This window comes from Labeo rohita, chromosome 5 (genome assembly GCF_022985175.1).
Source record: "Labeo rohita strain BAU-BD-2019 chromosome 5, IGBB_LRoh.1.0, whole genome shotgun sequence".
NCBI lineage: Eukaryota > Metazoa > Chordata > Actinopteri > Cypriniformes > Cyprinidae > Labeo > Labeo rohita.
In genome coordinates this window covers 3515225-3535142 of record NC_066873.1, presented here as the reverse complement: position 1 = coordinate 3535142, position 19918 = coordinate 3515225, and the positions used below count along the sequence as shown (strand labels likewise).

Genomic DNA, 19918 nt, shown 5'->3' with positions numbered 1-19918 from the left:
ACAGTCTTGCTGAGTTTGTATACAGTAACTTCATTTTAGAGTGCTCACCTGAACTTGACCCAAAGTGTGATTCAGCGTTTCAATGAAATTCTGGAGCTCCTCATTTTTGTTTGCTAATGTGGCAATTATCCTCTGTAAGGCATCCTGCAAAAAAACAAACAAAAAATAACACAAATGCTCTCTTTGTTCTGTTGTATTTACTGTATTTGTCCTATTGCTTGCCATTAGTTTTTTTGCTCGTATTATACTGCTGACTGTTTCATTGTCTTCAACAACTCCTTGAGAATATTTTACCGACAGCTGTTAGCCTCTTATTCATTTTTCACGTGATGCTAAAATTGGCATCAAGAATTGTGAAATTGCTCTGGTATCTAAAATACCAGATGACCCATATCACGCTTAAAGTTTTTGACTACAGCGTCAGCCGTGTTGCTCATGCACTGATGAATCTGGCAAGGTGTCAACAGTGACAATTATGTTGCTAAACTGCCTGATTAAACAAATCTCGATAACCCATTTTTCTTTTGTGTAAAAAGTGAAAGTGTCTTGTGTCACGTCTTTTCACGTGCATGACAGACAAGTCTTGATGAGGTCTTTCATTGTCTGGACAATGCCTTGCAATGTGGCCAGCTTTTTAACATGCATTGCACTTCTTCAGTCTCTCACTCTCTTATTTCCATTTGCAGCCCCTCTGGTTCGCACTGGTGCTACTGAGAATCTCTCAGGATCATCAGAATCTTGCAGAGGACACCAGACTCCCAGCAGGATGATTTATTGAAAATGTGCTATTTCACACGGCAGTCATCAAGTCTAATGACCAAAGCATTTATTTGATGATGCATCAATCTAAAATGATTTGCATCCCATATTGTCAGTGCATTATCAAAAAATGCATTATCTATTAAATCTATTTTACACTATTGATTCTATTTTAGTACTGATTCTATTTTTAAACAATATTTATATGCAACCTTTGTTATTGCTGTGCTATTATAAAGCAGAAAATGTTTGACCCAATTTAATATATAGTCATCTCTGTCCTCTAAGGCTTGCTCAGTGTGTCCCATATGGCAACTCATGTGGAAACTTCTCAGATGCTCTACTTGAAAAATAACACTGGTCTTTATTTGCTTTGCAATACAAAAAAGCACCACCATCTTTAAAAGCTAACACCACCAGAGATCAATAAACTGTTACAGAACTGATCAATTTTGATGCCAGATCAATAACTGCTACAACAGACAGAGAGCTACAAGAGATGGGAACTGGTCATTTGAAGTGTGTGGCACAGATGTATGATTCTGTATGAAGTTTGCAAAGTTTCACAATTTCACAACATCCAGCTGAACTTGTACAGCTATAACTCACTGGCTCTGCCAGGTAATGCAGTGATAGAGAATTCACCTTGTTTAGTCTTACTATTTTGGCTGATGCTTGCTAACGTTATGATGGAGTATGTGCACGTAATCAATAAGTAGGTTGCAGTTCATTTATCACCCACTGGTGTCATTAATAACAAAGGTTTCTGGATTCTCCATATGGCCCCTTTAAGGAGAAGCACAGTAATGCCACCATTGCAGGTTTCTATGACATGGCCATATGCAAAGCTAATCAAATTTTAGTGGAAGGGCAATCCTCTGGTCAACAGAGGAAAATAAGCCAAAGGAGAAGCTTGTGATCCAGTCACACTGTGGATCAGTTTAATAGTTGTGATTAAGAGCAGCCTAAAATTTCTGTTATTCCCTAGTTTTGCTGTTTGCGTTGTACTGTTTATAACTGTTTTGTTTCTTGCATAAATGCAAATGATTTTTTTTTTCAATCTTTTAATTAGCTCACTACAGCAGTTTAATTTAAATCATGACCACTCTCAAAATAGCTTTAGCATGTTAATGGATATGACAAAGCAAATATTTGGTCTTGGCAGACTAGATTCGATATGCACGCTGCTGCAGAGCAAATATGGACTTGCTACTGTTATTACATTTTCACATAAGATTTGGTGAGCATGTAAGAAATGTCGCTGTTGCATGAACAGCCTTACGAGAAATCCTGTATCAGATCTAGTCAGGTGGAGCTGGGGGGGGTGGAGGGTTTTAGAGGAACCTGCTACAGGACCAGCTTACATTGAGCACTGAACCTAACTATTTAAAATGTTGAGCATGCAAGCTCCTTGGCTGCAGAATCAGCAGAGGCCAATCAGCTTATGGTGTGATTGCTCGCACAATGCATGTAAAGGACTAATCAGCCTGCATGATCCAGGGTTTCATGACTGAACTAGATATTTCTGATTGAAATAGAATCTCCACAAATTATCTTTTTAGAGTGTAGTACTGTGGTATGGGTTGAACTTTATTTTACACTTACATTTTGCACTTACAGTGTATTTACATAAGAAAATGACTTGAATTTAACATGAAGTATGGATATCTTTAGAATTCTGTTTAAAGTTAGTACCTAGTTGTTATAATAAACAGGGATCCCAGTCGATTTCAGCATTTTTTTAACTGACTGGTATCGGATATCGTAAGCCAGATCCTTATTTCCCATCATCTGTCATGCTGGTGACATGCAGAACAAGACTATAAGAGATTTGCCATTTGTGTCACTGGCCTTTTTAAAAAAATGTATTAGTCATCGCAATTTAGAAAGTGGCACTACTTAGGCTATGGTCTCTTCAGAGATAGAAGTTGAAGGGCATCTGCTTCACATCCTCACTAAGGCGTAAGCCCTCTAATAATGAAATCTTAGAACTTCATTACACTTAGCTGCAAACCATCCAAGTGCACGCTGGAGGTCACAACCCGACGAGGCCATCAGGACAACGCCATCCACAAATAGCAGCCCAACAACATCAAGAGCCCTCAGTATCTTTGGGGTAATATCCTCCACCTCAAACACATTGCCATGTGGGAACACAGACTGCCATGAACTTTAGTCATGGAAAAGGGCAATGACTGCTCAGAGTCCTCAACCCCAGCCTCTTTTACTGAAGGTGTATCTTCAGGGTTCAGAAGTTTCTCAAAGTGCTCTTTCCAATTCTAGTCTATATCACCAGGAGAGGTCAGCAGGTCCCCTGACCTCATTCAAAAGCGGTTTCAATACCCCGCATATTAATAACGGTGCTCTGATGCCCGAAATTTATATAAAGTATAATTACCCAATTATATAATTGCGAGAAAGCGTTGAAATATATTTTTTCCTCCCATCTCGTATTTAGGGGTTTCGTAGTACACGTACCGTTATTTGGTACGGTATGATACAGTATGATATTTTTGATTTATTAGAAAGTTAATAGTTAATACAGAATTGGGCCAGAATTGTACCTTTTGGGGTACAACAGCTTATCTCTGGAGCAGTACCCTTAAAAGGACATATTTAGAGTAGTAATATGTACCCTTAAGGTACTAATATGTACCTATTAGGAGTAAAAAAGTTATCAAAGATGTCCTTTTATGGGTACTGCTCCAGGGGCAAGCTGTTTTACCCCAAAAGGTACGATTTTAAACCATTTCTTTCTGTTTGTTGGAAACATTTCTTGAGTCAGGACTACGCATACTCTAGACTGGTGCGTTTCTGTATTAAAATACTGGTGCGTTTGATCCAGTATGTCCAGTATGCACAAAAAATGTGATGAAGAATTGTGAACCCTATTATTCTCTGCACCTGGAGACCCACTACATTTGTCTTCCACCTTAATCAAACACACCTGAACTATCTAAACGTCTTTAGGATCACTTGAAAATTTGAGGTTGCAACTGAACCTTATAGGACAGTGGCTCTCCAGGAGCAGGGTTAAAGATCCCTGCCCTAGTGTACACAAAAAACCAAAGTATTTTTTGGATTTGAGCCATGTGATGGTTTGCCACCGCCTTTTTGAGGCCAACTATAAGGCTGATTTGGCGTTAACCGAGACAGTGGGTTAATCAATTAGACATACAGCTGTTTGCAAAAGATGTTTTACTTAACGTTAAGAGCCACAAGACATAAATGACCATTTTGTCCCTTAAAGGACGTGCATTTCATTATTGATGCAACAGTGTTAAAATCTGATGCTGTGTGGCCCTCATGGAGGACGAGTGGAGCTACTGTTTCACGTCTCTGTTGTTTCCTGTGTTTTCTGTCAAGCAACAGCAATGGAATGACAGGAGGGTGAATAAATAAAGTCATGGTTATTGTCATGAAATTTAGGGAAGATTATTAAACAAAAATGGCATTGGTACATTTAGAGCGGTTGTTGTTTCACCCTACAAACACTGAATTATTGATACAACATCCACAGGTTTCTGTACAGAATTCCTAGTGCTTGCAGGGAGGATGGTTAAAGAAACCCAATATGCATGAACAGAGAGGAGTGAATGCTTATCAGATCAGACGCTGTGAGAGACCAGCATGCCATGAATAAGCAGGCTGAGGGACTCAGCAGAAAGGACAATCGCTCTCAATGAACCAATATTGATTTGTTAAATATAGAATACCTACTAAACATATGCAGTCAAAATATTCTCAGAAAATGCATAATCAAGTGCACACAATGCAATTACATATGAAAAAACAATAAATAAATCTGCATTTGCAAACTGTTACATTTCTTTGAAATTGCTTTGCTTCAGCCAACACCCCGTGTTGTGATCACTGCTGAACACTATATATAGTTATAGATATGGTTTTGAACTTTTCAATGTTCTATGCTTTCTCTAAAAAGTCATATATTAAACAATATATACTGTATGTTTTTAAATATTATTGCATTATTTCTTCATTGCCATTATCATCGTACATGCTTTCTATAAAACAACCTGTGATTGGCTTATGGAAAATGTTGCTCTAAACTAAAAACTTAATGTTGGAATTACACATTGCGCTGAAAAAAACACAAGCAATGCAATGATGCACAGGAAAAGTTTCACAATAGACACACACACACTTATCAAAGGTGATCCACAAATATTATTTGCAAATGCAGATTCATCAATCAATTTGTAAATATAAAAACGTTCAAAAACACATGAGCACACTTGCATAAACTTCATTTGTGTTTTGCATTTGTGAACCACATTTTGTGAACGTGAACTAGTTTATGCATTTGCAAACTGTATTTTGTACATTTATTTATAGACATACTTAATAAGTAATTTATTAAGAAAAAAACAAACCGAATTCATCCATTGTTTTGCACTTTAATAAAATTAAGTATGTTGTAGATCACACCATTATGCAAAAAGCAGAACAGCATGAAAAGTTAGTGCAAGCAAGATATGAAATATAATGTACTTGCACTTCATATGTTCAGCTATGCCATAATATATCTGCAGCACAACTATTTACTCCATAAATAAAACACAAAAAGATAAACAAGCTCAGAGGCTAATTAATTACTCTGTTCACAGAGACAACTATCTCTCCAAGCACCGTGCAAACACATAAACAAAGTCAACAATAGGGTGAAGACAGAATGACGTACAGCATACTATTCTGGTCAGACGCCCCCTAATTCTCTCAAATCCACACCACACTATAGTCTGAGTCCACGAGAGAAGGCTAGTTAAGGATAAAGGCTTCTGGGCCTAATCCAGAGACACTGCTCTTTCTCACTCTATATATACACATCAAATTAGTCAGATTTGTTCAAGCTTGCATTACCTAAAACACTAGTAATCAGTTATGTTGTTTTCATTATCACAGCTAGATCTGCATAATATATTCCTATATATGTGACCCTGGACCACAAAACCAGTCTTATGTAGCACGGGTATACTTGTCGCAATAGCCAAAAATACACTGTATGGGTCACAATAACAGATTTTTCTTTGATGCCAAAAATCATTATGATAAAGATCATGTTCCATGAAGATATTTTGTACACTCCTTACCGTAAATATATCAAAACTTAATTTTTGATTAGCAATATGCATGGCTTGCACAACTTTAAATATTTTCTCAATATTTCGATTTTTTGCACCCTCAGAATCTAGATTTTCAAATAGTTGTATCTCGGCCAAATATTGTCCTATCCCAACAAGCTTCTTTATTCAGCTTTCAGACGATGAATAAATCTCACTTTCAAAAAATGGACCCTTATGGCTGGTTTTGTGGTCCAGGGTCACATATACGAATACTATATTATCAGTATTCTTATGAACACTGAATAATGCAATAGTAATACTGATTTTTGTTTTTATTATGCCTTCACTTTAACTATGTTTCAAATGCCTTCATCGCTGTGCCCTTGTGTCAGACTTAAACAATCATTAACAATGAAAATCAAAATGAAAATAGTTGGTTACACTTTATTTTAAGATGTCCTCATTACAGTGTAATTATACAATTAAGTACTGAGTAACAAACTATAGGGTTAGGAATAGGGTTTGGTTTAGGGTTAGTTGCATGTAATCATGCATAATTTACTGGTATTACTATAGTAAGTACATGTAATGTGTAACGATGTAAAATGCTAACATACTGTGAGGTACACTGCCCTCCAAAAGTTTGGAAACGCCCCTGGCAAAGTGTGGTTTTGGATGATATCAGCATAAATCCTTAGCATTTTTTGGTGCAAATACATTAAAGTAAGTTGACATTATCATTGAAGACCAGCAATAATAATTTTCATTTTGGTTACATAATAATGGCAATATATACATGTCAAAGTCAGACATGCCCCTTTGCCAGCTGTGATGTCTCGTTACTGGTTTAAACTTGGCCCAGGTTTTTAAAAGATTTTTGGGTCAGCACACCTTAATAGCTTCAACAACTGATTGCCAATTAAGTTTAAAATACAATGAATTTAGGCCCAGATTATGCAGAGCTGTAATAGCTCCGACGATCTACATAAATGCGTCTGTGTTCGCCTGAATCATTCAGGGTTTTTACGCATCTTTGCAAATCACCCTTCTTAAAAATGTGCTAGTTAGCAAGTTTTGTGGCTAAACGTGGCTAAATGCCGCAGATCAGCTCCTCACCCCACAGTAGAGAGGGGCAGGGTGAGCAGAGCTCATTAGCATTTAAAGGAACATGCAAAAGAATGGCTCGCTCTGAACAGGGCTGATTTTTAAAGGTAAAAAGGGTGTTTTTTACACTGCCACTGAGAAACTGTAACCAAAGCATGTTATTCTCATTCTCATTAAGACTAAAGAATCATATCAGCTTGTGGAAAATGGGCATCCGATGACCCCTTTAAGTTAGTTACAAATGGCATTTGTAAAGAACATGCCTGAGATGAAATATGAGACAATGAGACATGTGATGTGTGAAGAAAAACAAACAAAACAACCAAATAAATATCATGTGAGCAGGCCCTTTGAAGGAAAATTGGCACTTATGTTTGTCTCGAACTGCTGAGGATGTTTGCCATTCAGATGAGTTTCAAAATGGCTAAAGATTTCACACGCTGGAAACAGTCAGTCTGTTACATTCAGCTTGCCGTTCCACAACACGAAGCTTAGTCAACACCAAACTATTGACAGCCAACTGCAAAGGGAAACATGAGAGGGCATAGCTGACCTAGTTCAGACATATAAGACAGATGTGGTTGTAACTATCTGTAATTTGCTCTTTGACCACCACAGATCCACACCCTGAAGCGCAGAATTAGAGACCGACAAACAATAAGCTCCACCCTTGTGACAGACTCACATGCTTACACCTATCATCGAGGAGTTTATGGAGGCCAGTAAACCTGATCTAACTTTCAGGGGCTGCAATCTGATCCCCTCACGTTTCCTCTGTCATAGACTCCAGATGAGATGAATTCTGAGTTGCAGGTTAATAGGACGGCCACCCGTTGAAAAGTCCAATGTTACATCCTGCATTGCCTTCTTTGAAATCTGACTCCCTTGAAGACCCACGATTGCATGACCCACTTCCTGACAATCCATTCGTATTGCACTCAAATTTGTGTGCTAGTATATTCCCTGCCTCAACCAGCCCTGACACAGCAAACATGCACAAATGTGACCCGGGACTGCAAAACCAGTCATTACGGTTCATTTTTTGAAATGTAAAGTTATACAGTATCTGAAACCTGATGTAGGGTTCATTAGAATATGACAATATTTGGCCGAGATACAACAATTAAAAAAAAAAAAATCTGGAATCTGCAAAAAAGGTGCAAAAAAATAATAATAAATAAATAAAATACTGAGAAAATCGCCTTTAAAATTGTCCAAATGCAGTTCTTAGCAATGCATAGGCCTATTACTAATCAAAAATTACATTTTGATGTATTTACAATAGCACATTTACAAAATATTTTCATGGGACATGATCTTTACGTAATATCCTAATGATTTTTGGCATAAAATCAATCATTTTGACCCATACAATGTATTTTTGGCTACCGTGCTACTTAAGACTGGTTTTGTGGTCACAAATGTGCATTCCAGTGTTATCTACCATAAACACATGAGAGTCGATTCAATAATCAAGAGCATAACAAATATGAATGTGTAAGAATTATTGCATTATAATTACTCATTTCTCACTAAACTGTCAACATGACTTGCATTTAATGCTTCCAAGGAAAGCAAGAACATTCACAAATATACAAAGATGCAACACACCTATGCAAACACTCAAGACAAAGATCTCTTTGACAGCTTCCTCAAAGGTCCAGCACAGTTCTTATAGCATATTGTGGAGGAATAACGTACTGTTACTGTTAATGTGCACAGTGTTATTATTTATTCATACCTGATGTCACTTCCCCTCTCTTTATCTACTTTTACTAAGTAAACCTGGGAGCGCAGGTGCTTTGCAATAACAAAAACCTATGACATACAATACTTACAAGTCTTACAAAACCGGTAGCTTCAGTAACGCTGGTTAAATGTTAATATTTCATTATTTAAACTGATGTTTAGAAATCTGCTCTCTCATTATATAATCTGTATCAACATAATAACACAATCTGTCAAAATTAGCCACAACGTTGTGCTACTGTAATGTATATATAGCACAGAATATATTCGTATTATGTAACAAGCTCAGTCCAGTGGAACGTAACATGGGAAATCAAGGTAACATTGTTACAACCGGCGGCAACATAAAACACATGTGTCCAAGATTCGGTCTAATACAAATCCCTCTCCATGAATACAGCTACAGCTACAGGTCAAACACTATTTTTAAAACGCCAATGTCAATTCATAACGGCCACAAGACCAGATGACATTTACGGTGAATGCTGGTTTTACGTTTCATTAGTGTGAATGTAAAGGAGTGTCTACTTACAGAGCCGAACGATTATTAACGGTGCTGCGCGTATATGAGCGACATGATAACGTAAGAAACACACGATTCGATCGCTGCGGTATTTCAGCTACTGGATTCCAAACGCTTTAATTGTTTGCCACTTACTTTCTGAGAGTCCATTACGAGGATCGCAGAAGAACCGACTTCAGTTCATGAACAGTTGAGAATGTCGGCAGCAATGAAGGCGCTCGATGATTCCCTTTGGAACAAGGAGGATACTGAGCATGTGCAGTGAGTCTCTCTCACAGAGGACTACTATACGGCGATCTATGCGGCATTACGTCAGCAGAGTGTGGACTCGGAGGAGGACTGTGCACGGGTTGTGCGACACCAGGGGAGAGATTCAGATAAAACATCATGTCAGTAATTAGGTAGCTATGCTACAATATTGATTGAACCGTATAAGGTCAATTACAGAAGACTGAAGAGAAACAGATGATGAACCTTGAAATGTCCCTCACTGGTCTCTTGGCACAGGTCATTGGACAGCAAGACCAAGCTGTAAAGAATGGATTAGGTGTAGCTTGACTAAAAGTGTTAGAAAAGTTTTGGAGACAAGGACCTCCTTTTGTGGATTTTTATTTTTATATGGGCCGTTCTAAAGAATGGTTCCAAAAGTCGAGTTGGAAACGTCTTGAAAAAAGTTTTTCCCCCCAAAATTTGTATGTATGCAAATTGTATAATATCCAAGCTACACATTTCTAGTAACTGTGCAGTTCATTCTCATATTGTATTTTCAGAACATTTTGGAATATTTGTCCTCTCCCCAAATTTGTCACTACTGAAACACAGTAATAATCATTTAATTAGAACTGTTATAATGTGTTTAATTAGAAATAGTGTTATAATGACCTGTTAAGGTTGGTATACATCTACACTGTAAATATATTTTTACAATGTAGATGAAAGCCAACCTACATTTTTTCAGAGGTAAATCAATAACATTTATTTTTTTAGCAACCTTTCAAGTGCGATTTGTGAGATTTGTTGTATTTTAAAATCCAGTTTTTCTTAGTAAAAGGCAAAAAGTTGATCATACCTATTTCAAAATTAAGGATTCATTAGTTTAAATATACATTGAACCAAAAACTAACATCATAACAATTTAGTTTATAATTCAGTATACTTTATTTTTGACAAAACATCCCATGTTTCAGTAGTGACAGTAATGCTTTGGTAGCAAACACATCACATTACAAAATTTTAACCCATATACTAAAACACTACTAACACGTACTGAAAATAAGTAATCATGTAACTGTACTTTTGTACAGTGATTTTGTTTATTTCCCCCAAATATGAGGATTACGTGTTACATTTTGTCACTACCGAAACAATGATGACATTTGGTTTTGGTAGTGACAAATTTATGGAATTACACCCAAAAAAAAAAATGATGTCAAAAAACAAAACTCCACCAAATGTTTCTTGTGAAGCTAGCCCAAAGATGCTAATCAGCACATGGTTAGCTAGCACAGTTCTGAACAGCTGTACACATTTAAAAACTACATGTTATGGAATAACTCCTAAAAAAAAGTGTGTTTAATTATAGAAAATGGCATTCTGTAGTGACTCCTTAAAGTTACACACAGATTTTTCAGTCTATTAAACACATTTACCTCAAAATAATGGGACCTATCTAATCATCATGTAGCTATGAAAGGAGACACACATGAATATTTCCTGATTGTAATGTAGAGGTGTAGTTAAAATCAGCCTCAGCCAATGGACTAAAACATAGTGTTTCTGTAGTGACATGAAAAGAGTATTAAAATCATGCTAATAAAAAATGGAAAAATGGCTGCTAATGTGCAAACGTAGTGAATGTGATGATAAAATTGGACCTAATATGTCAACTGTAAGCACTGTGAAGAAGCTAAATCTACTTTTTGCTCCTGCAGAGCGTCCTTTTTAACTACAGTGTTCTAATCTGGAGGTCATGAAACCTTTTTTTGTTTGTTTTGTTTTTTAAAATGTAGGGTGTTGTCCTGAGCATTAATCAGTGTTTGCATCTTTTGTAATAGTTCTGTGTGTCTCTATTGTTATATGTGAGAAGTAACATATCAACAGGCACTGTTGGTAAGAGTGCAATGTGCAGACGATGCTGAATGGCCAAAAATCACCACCGGTGTCAAACATACCCTAGAAAAATAAAAGATAGAAAGACTGGCTTTCTAACAACCAGAGCTAAACAATGAATAAGCTACTGTAAAAACACAAATGCATGTGTAAAAAAACAGCTAAGGATAGTCTTACAAACAAATAAACTAAATCAACAAGCTTATCAGAGCTTAACAAGAAGAAACAACTCAACTAATTAACATGTCTGACACAGAGTGAAAACCAGCACACGCTTCAGTGAAGATCAGTGAGCATTCATCCACCCTTCCTCTCCTTGAAGACCAATCAAGGAGTCCCAACAGAGCAGAGATGATGGAAGCTTTCACCTGACACCTGCTTCAAGTGAGAAGAGAGAAAATGAGCATGTACTGCCACACAGTGGAGATACACACACATGACACATCAAGAAGACATTTCTAAAATATTGTCTGAAATAATCTGAAACTTTTGGTAAATTCAGTTATAATTTTCTGTTCTATATGTAAACAAATGTAATTTGAAATAGTTTATTCAGGACATTACTAAATAAAAAATGCAGCCCTTTTTCCAATGACAAAGGAAAGGAGGTGTTAACTTGGCACAACTGTATGTAATTCATAGTTTTTAGGTGTTTTGACAGGAATTCTGTTAAATAATTTGGTTTTAGCTAAATGGTCAATCCTAAATATTTGAATAAGTATTTTGTCTTTTTCAGAAATATGAATAAAAGCGACATCAGATTTATTATATATGCTGTCAGCAAGTAAATAAGTAAGTAAACAAACTTAAATAAATAAATAAATAAGGCAGTAACTAGGCAAGGAATCCTTTTGTGCTATAAAAACCAAATTACCAAATGTTTACATTTATTTACTTTGCCATTTAACACATTAGATAGCACACCATCCTGTACATGTTTAAATCAGCTCCAGATTATAATTTAGCAGTAAATACATACTGCTCTTAAAGGAACACTCCACTTTTTTTGAAAATAGGCTCATTTTCCAACTCCGCTAGAGTTAAACAGTTGAGTTTTACCGTTTTCGAATCCATTCTGCCGATCTCCAGGTCTGGCGGTAGCACTTTTAGCATAGCTTAGTATAGATCATTAAATCCGATTAGACCGTTAGCATCGCACACAAAAATGACCAAAGAGTTTCGATATTTTCTCTTTTTTTTAAGTACTTTTGATGTTATTTTTCTCTAAACCACTAGAAGGCACAAAAGGTGGCGTATAACTTTCTAAAACATTCGCTTTTCAAGATGCACCTGCAAATTTGTCTGATTCTTGGCGTGAGTCGATTCTGTGCTTACTTGTTCTAATATTTGATGGGTTTTTTTTAGAATATTATAGATTTAAATAGCAAATGAGAATCGCTAAAATGAATGCATATATTTTGAGACAATGTCTTCTAAATTGATCTTCAGTTTTGTTTAAGATAATTAAAGCAACAGTTTTTAAATAACGAAAGAAAATGTAAAAGTATGATATTTGGGGTAAAAAGCGCTGTTGGGGCTAAAAAGCAGAATAATTAACATGATAATTAATAAAGGGCTGAATTTTCTAGTTTGTAAATATTGTATATTACATAGGATGTCAATCTTAAAAAGATGATATTAATCATATAATACAATATAATTTGTTGTTACTACTGTAAATCTACATTAAATTATTATGGGACCTCCTTCAATGCTTTCAAAATCTTTACTTTTTAAAATTATTTTGTTTATGTACCTTAAAATATATATTTTTATATTAACATATTTTAATGACAATATATTTATTGAACAAAAATGTATTCTTATATTTTTCAAAATAAGCAGAAAACAGTACAAACTTTGCTAAAGTGATTGCTTTGAACAGTATTAGCTTAGACATTATTTAAAAATAACAAACAAACAAAAACATTATTTTAGCTAAAGTATTTGTAGCAATACACACACACACACACACACATATATATATATATATATATCTGCATTTATAATCTACATTTTAGGTGCAGTGAACAGCCTTGTGCCTTTAGCCCCATTGTACCCTATGCCACTTGTCACTTAACAAAATAAAACAATTGCCATACTGAATTTCGCACAGGTTGTTATGAAGATGTTTGTATGGATTAACATTTTCGGCAAAGCGCTCAGGTTTGATCGACAGACTGGCTCATGGAGCGACTCAGCCATTGGCTGGTGAACACGTCACTCAAACGCTAAAGTTGCTGTAAAGTAGAGGATCCAGTTTGAAAGAGGAAGTTGTCGGGTAATTTGTGAATGCACTGGGACGGTGAGCTGGAACTCGCCATATCTTTAACAGTGATTTCATAGCTCGTCTTGGATCAGAATGGAAGGGCGACACGACAGTTCACCCATGCAGGCTTTCGATAAGGACGTTTTGGAAATGACTTGTGAAGATGTTTATGACATTTCTTACGTGATCGGCAGAGATTTATTAAAAGTCAACACAGGTAGCCGGGAATTCTCGGATTTACAGTTCAAAATCGTCCGTGTGCTGGAAATGTTTGAGAGTATGGTGAACAAATACAACCTGTCGCTGGAGGAGCTGAGGATGGAACTGGATAACATGAAACGAGAAATGGAAAGAGTTGTAGCAGAAGGTTCAAGTGGTAATGATAGCAATGTGAGTGGGTTCATGTGGAGTTCAATGTATACTGTATATGCATCATTCTACTGTTCACATTGGGTTCCATTTAAAGGAATATTTCCAGTTTAATACAAGTTAATCTCAGTCGAAAGCATTTATAGCATAATGTTGATTATCATTTATTACACACAAAAAAAACAACAAAAAAAAACGGAACCATCTTTTTCTTTATTTAAAAAAAGGATGGTACAGCAAGGCGCCTGCAATGGAAGTGAATGGGGCCAATTTTGGGAGAACTTGAAGCAATTGTTCACGTCAAAATAAAAATTTGCAGATAGTTTATTGAGGTCATACAAGATGTAGATGAGTTTATTTCTTCATTGGAACAGATTTGGAGAAATGTAGCACTGCATCACTTGCTCACCAATGAATCCTCTGCAGTGAATGGGTGCCGTCAGAATGAGAGTGCAAACTTGATAAATAAATCACAATAATACACATGATTCCAGTCCATCAATTAAGGTCATTTTGGGGTGGACAATAACTTTGAAAGCACTTGCTTTAATTGTTCTAAAACTTGTGTAATACTTGAGCTGTAAAGCTGGTTAAATTGTCATTTTTGCAGTCTTGTGATTGAAATTTAGCATTTTAAGATTTAAGAATGGCCCCTATGCACTTCCATTCTAAATACCTCACTTTAACCCAGATTTTTGCTTTTTGTAAATAAAGAAAAGTGGTAGTGTGAATGGTAATTATTGCGCCACAAATACTATCAATATATTCCTTTACCACCCCATGTATATTGCTTCTTAAAATTTAAAGTGGGGACCCTAAAAGTAATCTAGAGTTAAAGTAGGCATGAAATCAAAATTTCTTAATGAATGTTAATAATCTTAGGCTTGGTTTCACAGACTGGGTTTAGACTAAGCCAGGATTAGGCCATAGTTCATTACATTGAAGTAATTTTTTATAAACATGCCTTAGAAAGAAACATTCCTGGTGTGCATCTTCAGACAAAATAAAGGCCCTGATATATTTTAAGATCAGTCAATGTAAGGTTCTTTCAGATGAAACAGCTCAGATTTACATTTTAGCCTGGGATTAGGTTTAAGCTTTGTTTGTGAAACCGGGGGTTAATGTTGTAGCCTTGTAACAAGTGAAACTGAATATTTGACTTATCTAAACATTTGACAGCACGTTTCTTGATTAAAAGGCCATTCTCTATTTCCAGTTTGTGTGAAAACCTAATTATACATAATGTAAAATAGAAAATTTTATTCTTTTATAACAGACTGTTGGGCCAAACAAACTAGTCGTGGACTTAAAAGACCCAAACCGACCACGATTCACCATGCAGGAGTTAAAGGAAGTTCTGCAGGAGAGAAATAACCTTAAAGCCCAGCTGTTGCTGGCCCAAGAGGAGCTACAGCTCTACAAGAGGTAAAAACAGGGCTGCGGAGGGTTTTAGTGCTGCTAACACAACTTATGTCACTATGTGTGACCATGGATTACAAAAAAAGTCATAAGGGTCCATTTTCTGAAACTGAGACCTATACATTGTCTGAAAGATGAATAACAATGCTTTCCATTGATGTATAGTTTGTTAGAATAGGACAAAATTTGTCTGAGATACAACTATTTGAAAATCTGGATTTTGAGGGTGCAAAAAAAATCTAAATATTGAGAAAATTACCTTTAAAGTTGTCCAAATGAGGTTCTTAGCAATGCATATTACTAATCAGAAATTAGGTTTTGATAGATTTACAGTAGGAAATCTTCATGGAACATGATCTTTACTTAATATCATAATGATTTTTGGCATAAAAGAAAAATCTATCATTTACTACAAATATACCCGTGCTACTTAAGACTGGTTTTGTGGTTTAGGGTCACATACAGTTACTATATATTAGTAAACTGCTGTTTGTTTGTTATTCCATTATACATTATGTTGTTCTGTTTTAAATTTGTACAAATTGTGAATAATATGGAAGTTTGATCACTGTCAAACCTGCATATGGTTTTTTTTTTTCTTTCTGTGGGACACAAAAGAAAATATTTTGAAAATTGTGTCAGTGTCCATAAAGTGAAAGTCGGTAAAGTCTAGTTTACTTCAGAATGTAATTTTTGTGTTCTGTAGAAGAAAAAGTGTTATATTTGATTATGATTTAATAAGTGAGCTATCTCTTTGTACCACTTGTCATTTACAGGGCAGTTATAAACAATATACAATGCATTATACAAATGCAAAATCACAATTCTGAGTGTAATTACATCATGCAATAATTCATTTGATGTGTGGTCTCAATCGAAGTTGGCATCTGCTGTACTTACAGTGGGGTCCTGGGATCAGAGCAGAAGATGGTGGAAGTAAATCTGGAGACTCTTCCTCAGTCAGAACCCGCACCCTCCAGTATTACAGAGGAGCCCAAAGAGAAGAGCACCATTCAGAAACTGTGAGTGCCTTAACATGTCTTTGTCAGAGCTTTGGCCATTTCCAAGTCAGTCCTTATACTTACGTTTACTCATCCAAAAGTAGGAGAAAAAAAATGCATGATAAACCATTTAAATCTTTATAATCTTAAATCAACTAAATTTCAGTTCAAATATGCAGTTATTATTTGACACAATAATTACTTTTTTTGGGCACACATGGAACAGTGTGATTTAAAGGAGAAGTTCACTTCCCGAACAAAAATGTACAGATAATGTACTCACCCCCTTGTCATACAAGATGTTTGTGTCTTTATTTCTTTAGTCGTAAAGAAATTATGTTTCTGGAGGAAAACATTTCAGGAATGTTCTCCATATAGTGCCCCCAGGTTTTAACATCCAAAATTCAGTTTCAGTGCACTTCCAAATGGCTAAACAATCGGTTATTTTCTTAAAGGGGTCATTGGATGCAAAGTTCACTTTTACATGTTGTTTGAACATTAATGTGTGTTGGCAGTGTATGTACAAATCTACCCTATAATGATAAAAATCCATGCAGTGGCTTTGAATTAATCTGTAAAAATGATATTCCCTTTTTCAAATTGAGCCATTCTCAGATGCCTGTCGGAGGCCGCTCCCACGATAGTTGATTGACATGAGCGTCTCACCTCAGATCAGCTGTAACAGTCCAAACTCCGTGTTTCGATGAGGAGCAGGGATGTAAGTTAGACAAGAATATCTCCGATTGAGCGATTGAGGTGTTGTGTTGCTGGATGTAATAATGAACATAGTGATCGTCATTTACTCCCGACATCTGAGTCGCTGAACATGCAGTAGATTACGTTTGTTTGTGAAGGGAATGCGCCTCCCGATCTACATAAATGCGTCTATGTTTGTGCAAATCATTCACTTACAGCAGAAGTGAGTATAAGGGTTTTTCTTATGAATGTTTGCGATCGCCTTTCCTAATAACGTGCTAGTTAGCAGGTTTAGCGGCTTAAGTAAAGTATCTCATTTTCTCCTCCAACTTGACATCGTTGCAGAAGTACCAACCCAGTGTTTACAAAGTGAACAAGCAAAGACCATCAAACACCCTTTACAAAAAAAGGCAAAACAGTGATGTAGGATGATTTTCAGGTTGGAGTTTTTTGACCTACCCCAACTGTATTGACCCAGATTACACAGAGTTCGCATACAGGTCGCAGAGAATAGACAAGATGTGCGTTTGAGGTTAAAAAGTATATAAATTGTATGTTTTTTTTTTTGTTTTTTTTTTTTGGGTGGGGGGTGGGGGGGGGACCAATCTTTTCGTTAGATAAGACCCTTTTTCCTTGGCTGGGATCATTTAGAGCCCTTTGAAGCTGCATTTAAACTACATTTTGGAAGTCAGGGGCACCATTGAAGTCCACTATATGGAGAAAAATTCTGGAATGTTTTCCTGAAGACTGGAATAATGAGGCTGAAAATTCTACTTTGATCACAGGAATAAATTACACTTTAAAATATATTAAAATAGACAAGTTGGATTGTAAAAATATTTGACAGTATTACTGTATTTTTGATCAATAGATAAATGCAGCAGATGACATTCAAAAACAATTAAAAATGTCTTCCAAACATTTGACTGGTAGTATAAAATTGATTTAAAATACAGATGCCAGTATTGTAAGGCAGGTGTGGATGTGTACCTGTAAACCTGCCGTTTCATGTAGATCTCTTGTGCATTTTTTCATTTATTGAAGACTCATGTGATTGGTTTTACCTGTAGTTGGAAGGTGGATCAGGTTTGGAGTGCTGCCCAACGGAGTTTACCCTTCTGTCTTGAGTTATACATTGGTCAAAATCATGTGATATATATTATTTCAGAGGAGCTTTACAGAGATATGTGTTTCAGTGTCAAAAGCTTCACAAGAAGGGTGTTCTAATGTATTTGAGTGTTTAGCAAGCAAGTCAAAAATGTCTGTGGTGAGGGAAAAACTCCTTATCAAAGATGTAATAAAAGATGTTAAGGCATTAGATTGAATTTCTTCTGATCTCTGACTGAGTTTGTTTGTGATCATCATACTATTTTTGCATCTGTTCAGATATCTACATTTGCTACAGTGCCTTCTATCAGTATTGGCACCCTTGATGAATACGAGCAACACAGACTTTTGTGTACCCTGTTTGTCCTCAAATATACTTTAAGCCAAGTTAAGCTTTTCTTTCACAAATGCTGTTTTTGATCTTGTGTAGGTCTAACCATATTTTTGACTCACTGTGTCGATGTCATCTATCTTACAAACTGTCTCTCTCTTTTTCAGGTTTTCATTTCGGCAAAAATAGCTGCTCGGATTTGTCACAAACTAAAACACATTTGAGACGAGCAAAACCCCTTTTGAGAGGGTGAGGAGAGATGGGAAGAAGTGATCTCATAGTTTTTTGTTTTTTTTTTAACAGCACTGACCCATTTCTGGTTGGAAATCCTTACTCCTACTCAGTGTTTTTAATTGTGTAGATTTTTAACTCTGGTTGTGACTGTTCTCATTTCATTTGTTGTTGAGTGTGAAGCCAAATGTCTCTAAACATCTCCAGTAGCTAATGCATTACAGACGGTACAGACCATTCATCCTTTACCACAGTATACTTTACTGAAATATTATATGACATTACTAGAAAGAATTTTTATGAATTTTAAGAAAAAAAAAATTGTCATTTTATGAATAACACAAAACAAAAGCTTGTTTGAGAGCTTACTGAATTAGAAACCCTCTTCAGTCTGTGTCTGTTGACAAGCTTTAGAATGAAAACTATCCATATGATTTTGCACTTTCTTGTTCTAATTTTAATTAACACTAAGGGAACACTAGGGATAGTTAAAATTGAGGTACTAAAACATGAAAAAGGCTGCTGTAGGTGTGTAGTGCACTGAATCTTATATGAAGTGGTTAATTGTGAGCCATATGAATGTAAAAATTCACTTTTATTGGCTTGCAGTATTAGCTGTAACTAAAGACTGGACAAATTTTATAACAGCTCAAGAGTTGATTTTTTTCCTGCAGTACTAGGTATTAAGAAATGTTGTTCTGAAAACATGGGCCTTGTACATAAATTACTGAGTTAACTGGATTTAATGTGGAGTTGCATAACATGCATGAGATTGAATTATTTAAATACTTAAAAAAAAAAATAGTATATTTGGCCCTCTTACATAAGTAAGCTTTCAAAATCAAGGATCTCTAGTTTTCAACCAGCTATTATTCCTTTGCTTTTATAAAGACTTGTATTACTTGTTTGACATGTGAAGAACTGTTTTATAAAGGTTTTCTTGAGTACAACTTTTTTTTAATCAATCCGACTTCCGACCTGGTGTGTTTTTCCCCTATGTGTTTATATTGATGTTTCCTATATAATGTTTTTATATTCGAAACACAATAAAAAAAATCTTTTTGTCACACATCTTTTTTTGTATAACGGTTCTTAAATGATATAATAGACAGTGTTGGAAAGTTACTTTTAAAAGTAGTGCATTACAATTTTGCTTTACTCCCTTAA

General features: G+C 35.8%; 2 protein-coding genes across 5 annotated transcripts in view; one reads left to right on the top strand and one right to left on the bottom strand.

Annotated features, from left to right (window-relative positions):
• fsd1l (fibronectin type III and SPRY domain containing 1-like) overlaps nucleotides 1-9504 on the bottom strand; it is a 33870-nt gene extending 24366 nt beyond the window's left edge. For all 4 annotated transcript variants that reach the window (XM_051110749.1, XM_051110750.1, XM_051110751.1 and 1 more), the window contains exons 1-2: nucleotides 9355-9504; nucleotides 49-144 (exon numbers count right to left, since the gene is read on the bottom strand). In XM_051110749.1, coding sequence (XP_050966706.1) covers nucleotides 49-144; nucleotides 9355-9369 — 111 coding nt within the window. In that variant the 5' untranslated portion in view covers nucleotides 9370-9504. The remainder of the gene's footprint in view (nucleotides 1-48; nucleotides 145-9354) is intronic.
• A 4111-nt stretch (nucleotides 9505-13615) lies between these two features.
• rilpl2 (Rab interacting lysosomal protein-like 2) lies at nucleotides 13616-19834 on the top strand. Its single transcript, XM_051108913.1, has 4 exons — nucleotides 13616-13987; nucleotides 15243-15391; nucleotides 16288-16407; nucleotides 18688-19834. Exons 1-4 carry the CDS (start codon nucleotides 13691-13693, stop codon nucleotides 18707-18709), a joined length of 588 nt encoding a protein of 195 aa, XP_050964870.1. The 5' UTR covers nucleotides 13616-13690; the 3' UTR covers nucleotides 18710-19834.
• The last annotated feature ends 84 nt before the right edge of the window (nucleotides 19835-19918 follow it).

Bases quoted from the DNA above. Each gene is read 5' to 3' on its own strand.
- rilpl2 (XM_051108913.1), top strand. From the start codon at position 13,691: ATGGAAGGGCGACACGACAGTTCACCCATGCAGGCTTTCGATAAGGAC. The intron at 13,988-15,242 runs GTGAGTGGGTTC...CTTTTATAACAG, and splicing joins CAAGTGGTAATGATAGCAAT to ACTGTTGGGCCAAACAAACT. The intron at 16,408-18,687 runs GTGAGTGCCTTA...TCTCTTTTTCAG, and splicing joins AAGAGCACCATTCAGAAACT to GTTTTCATTTCGGCAAAAAT.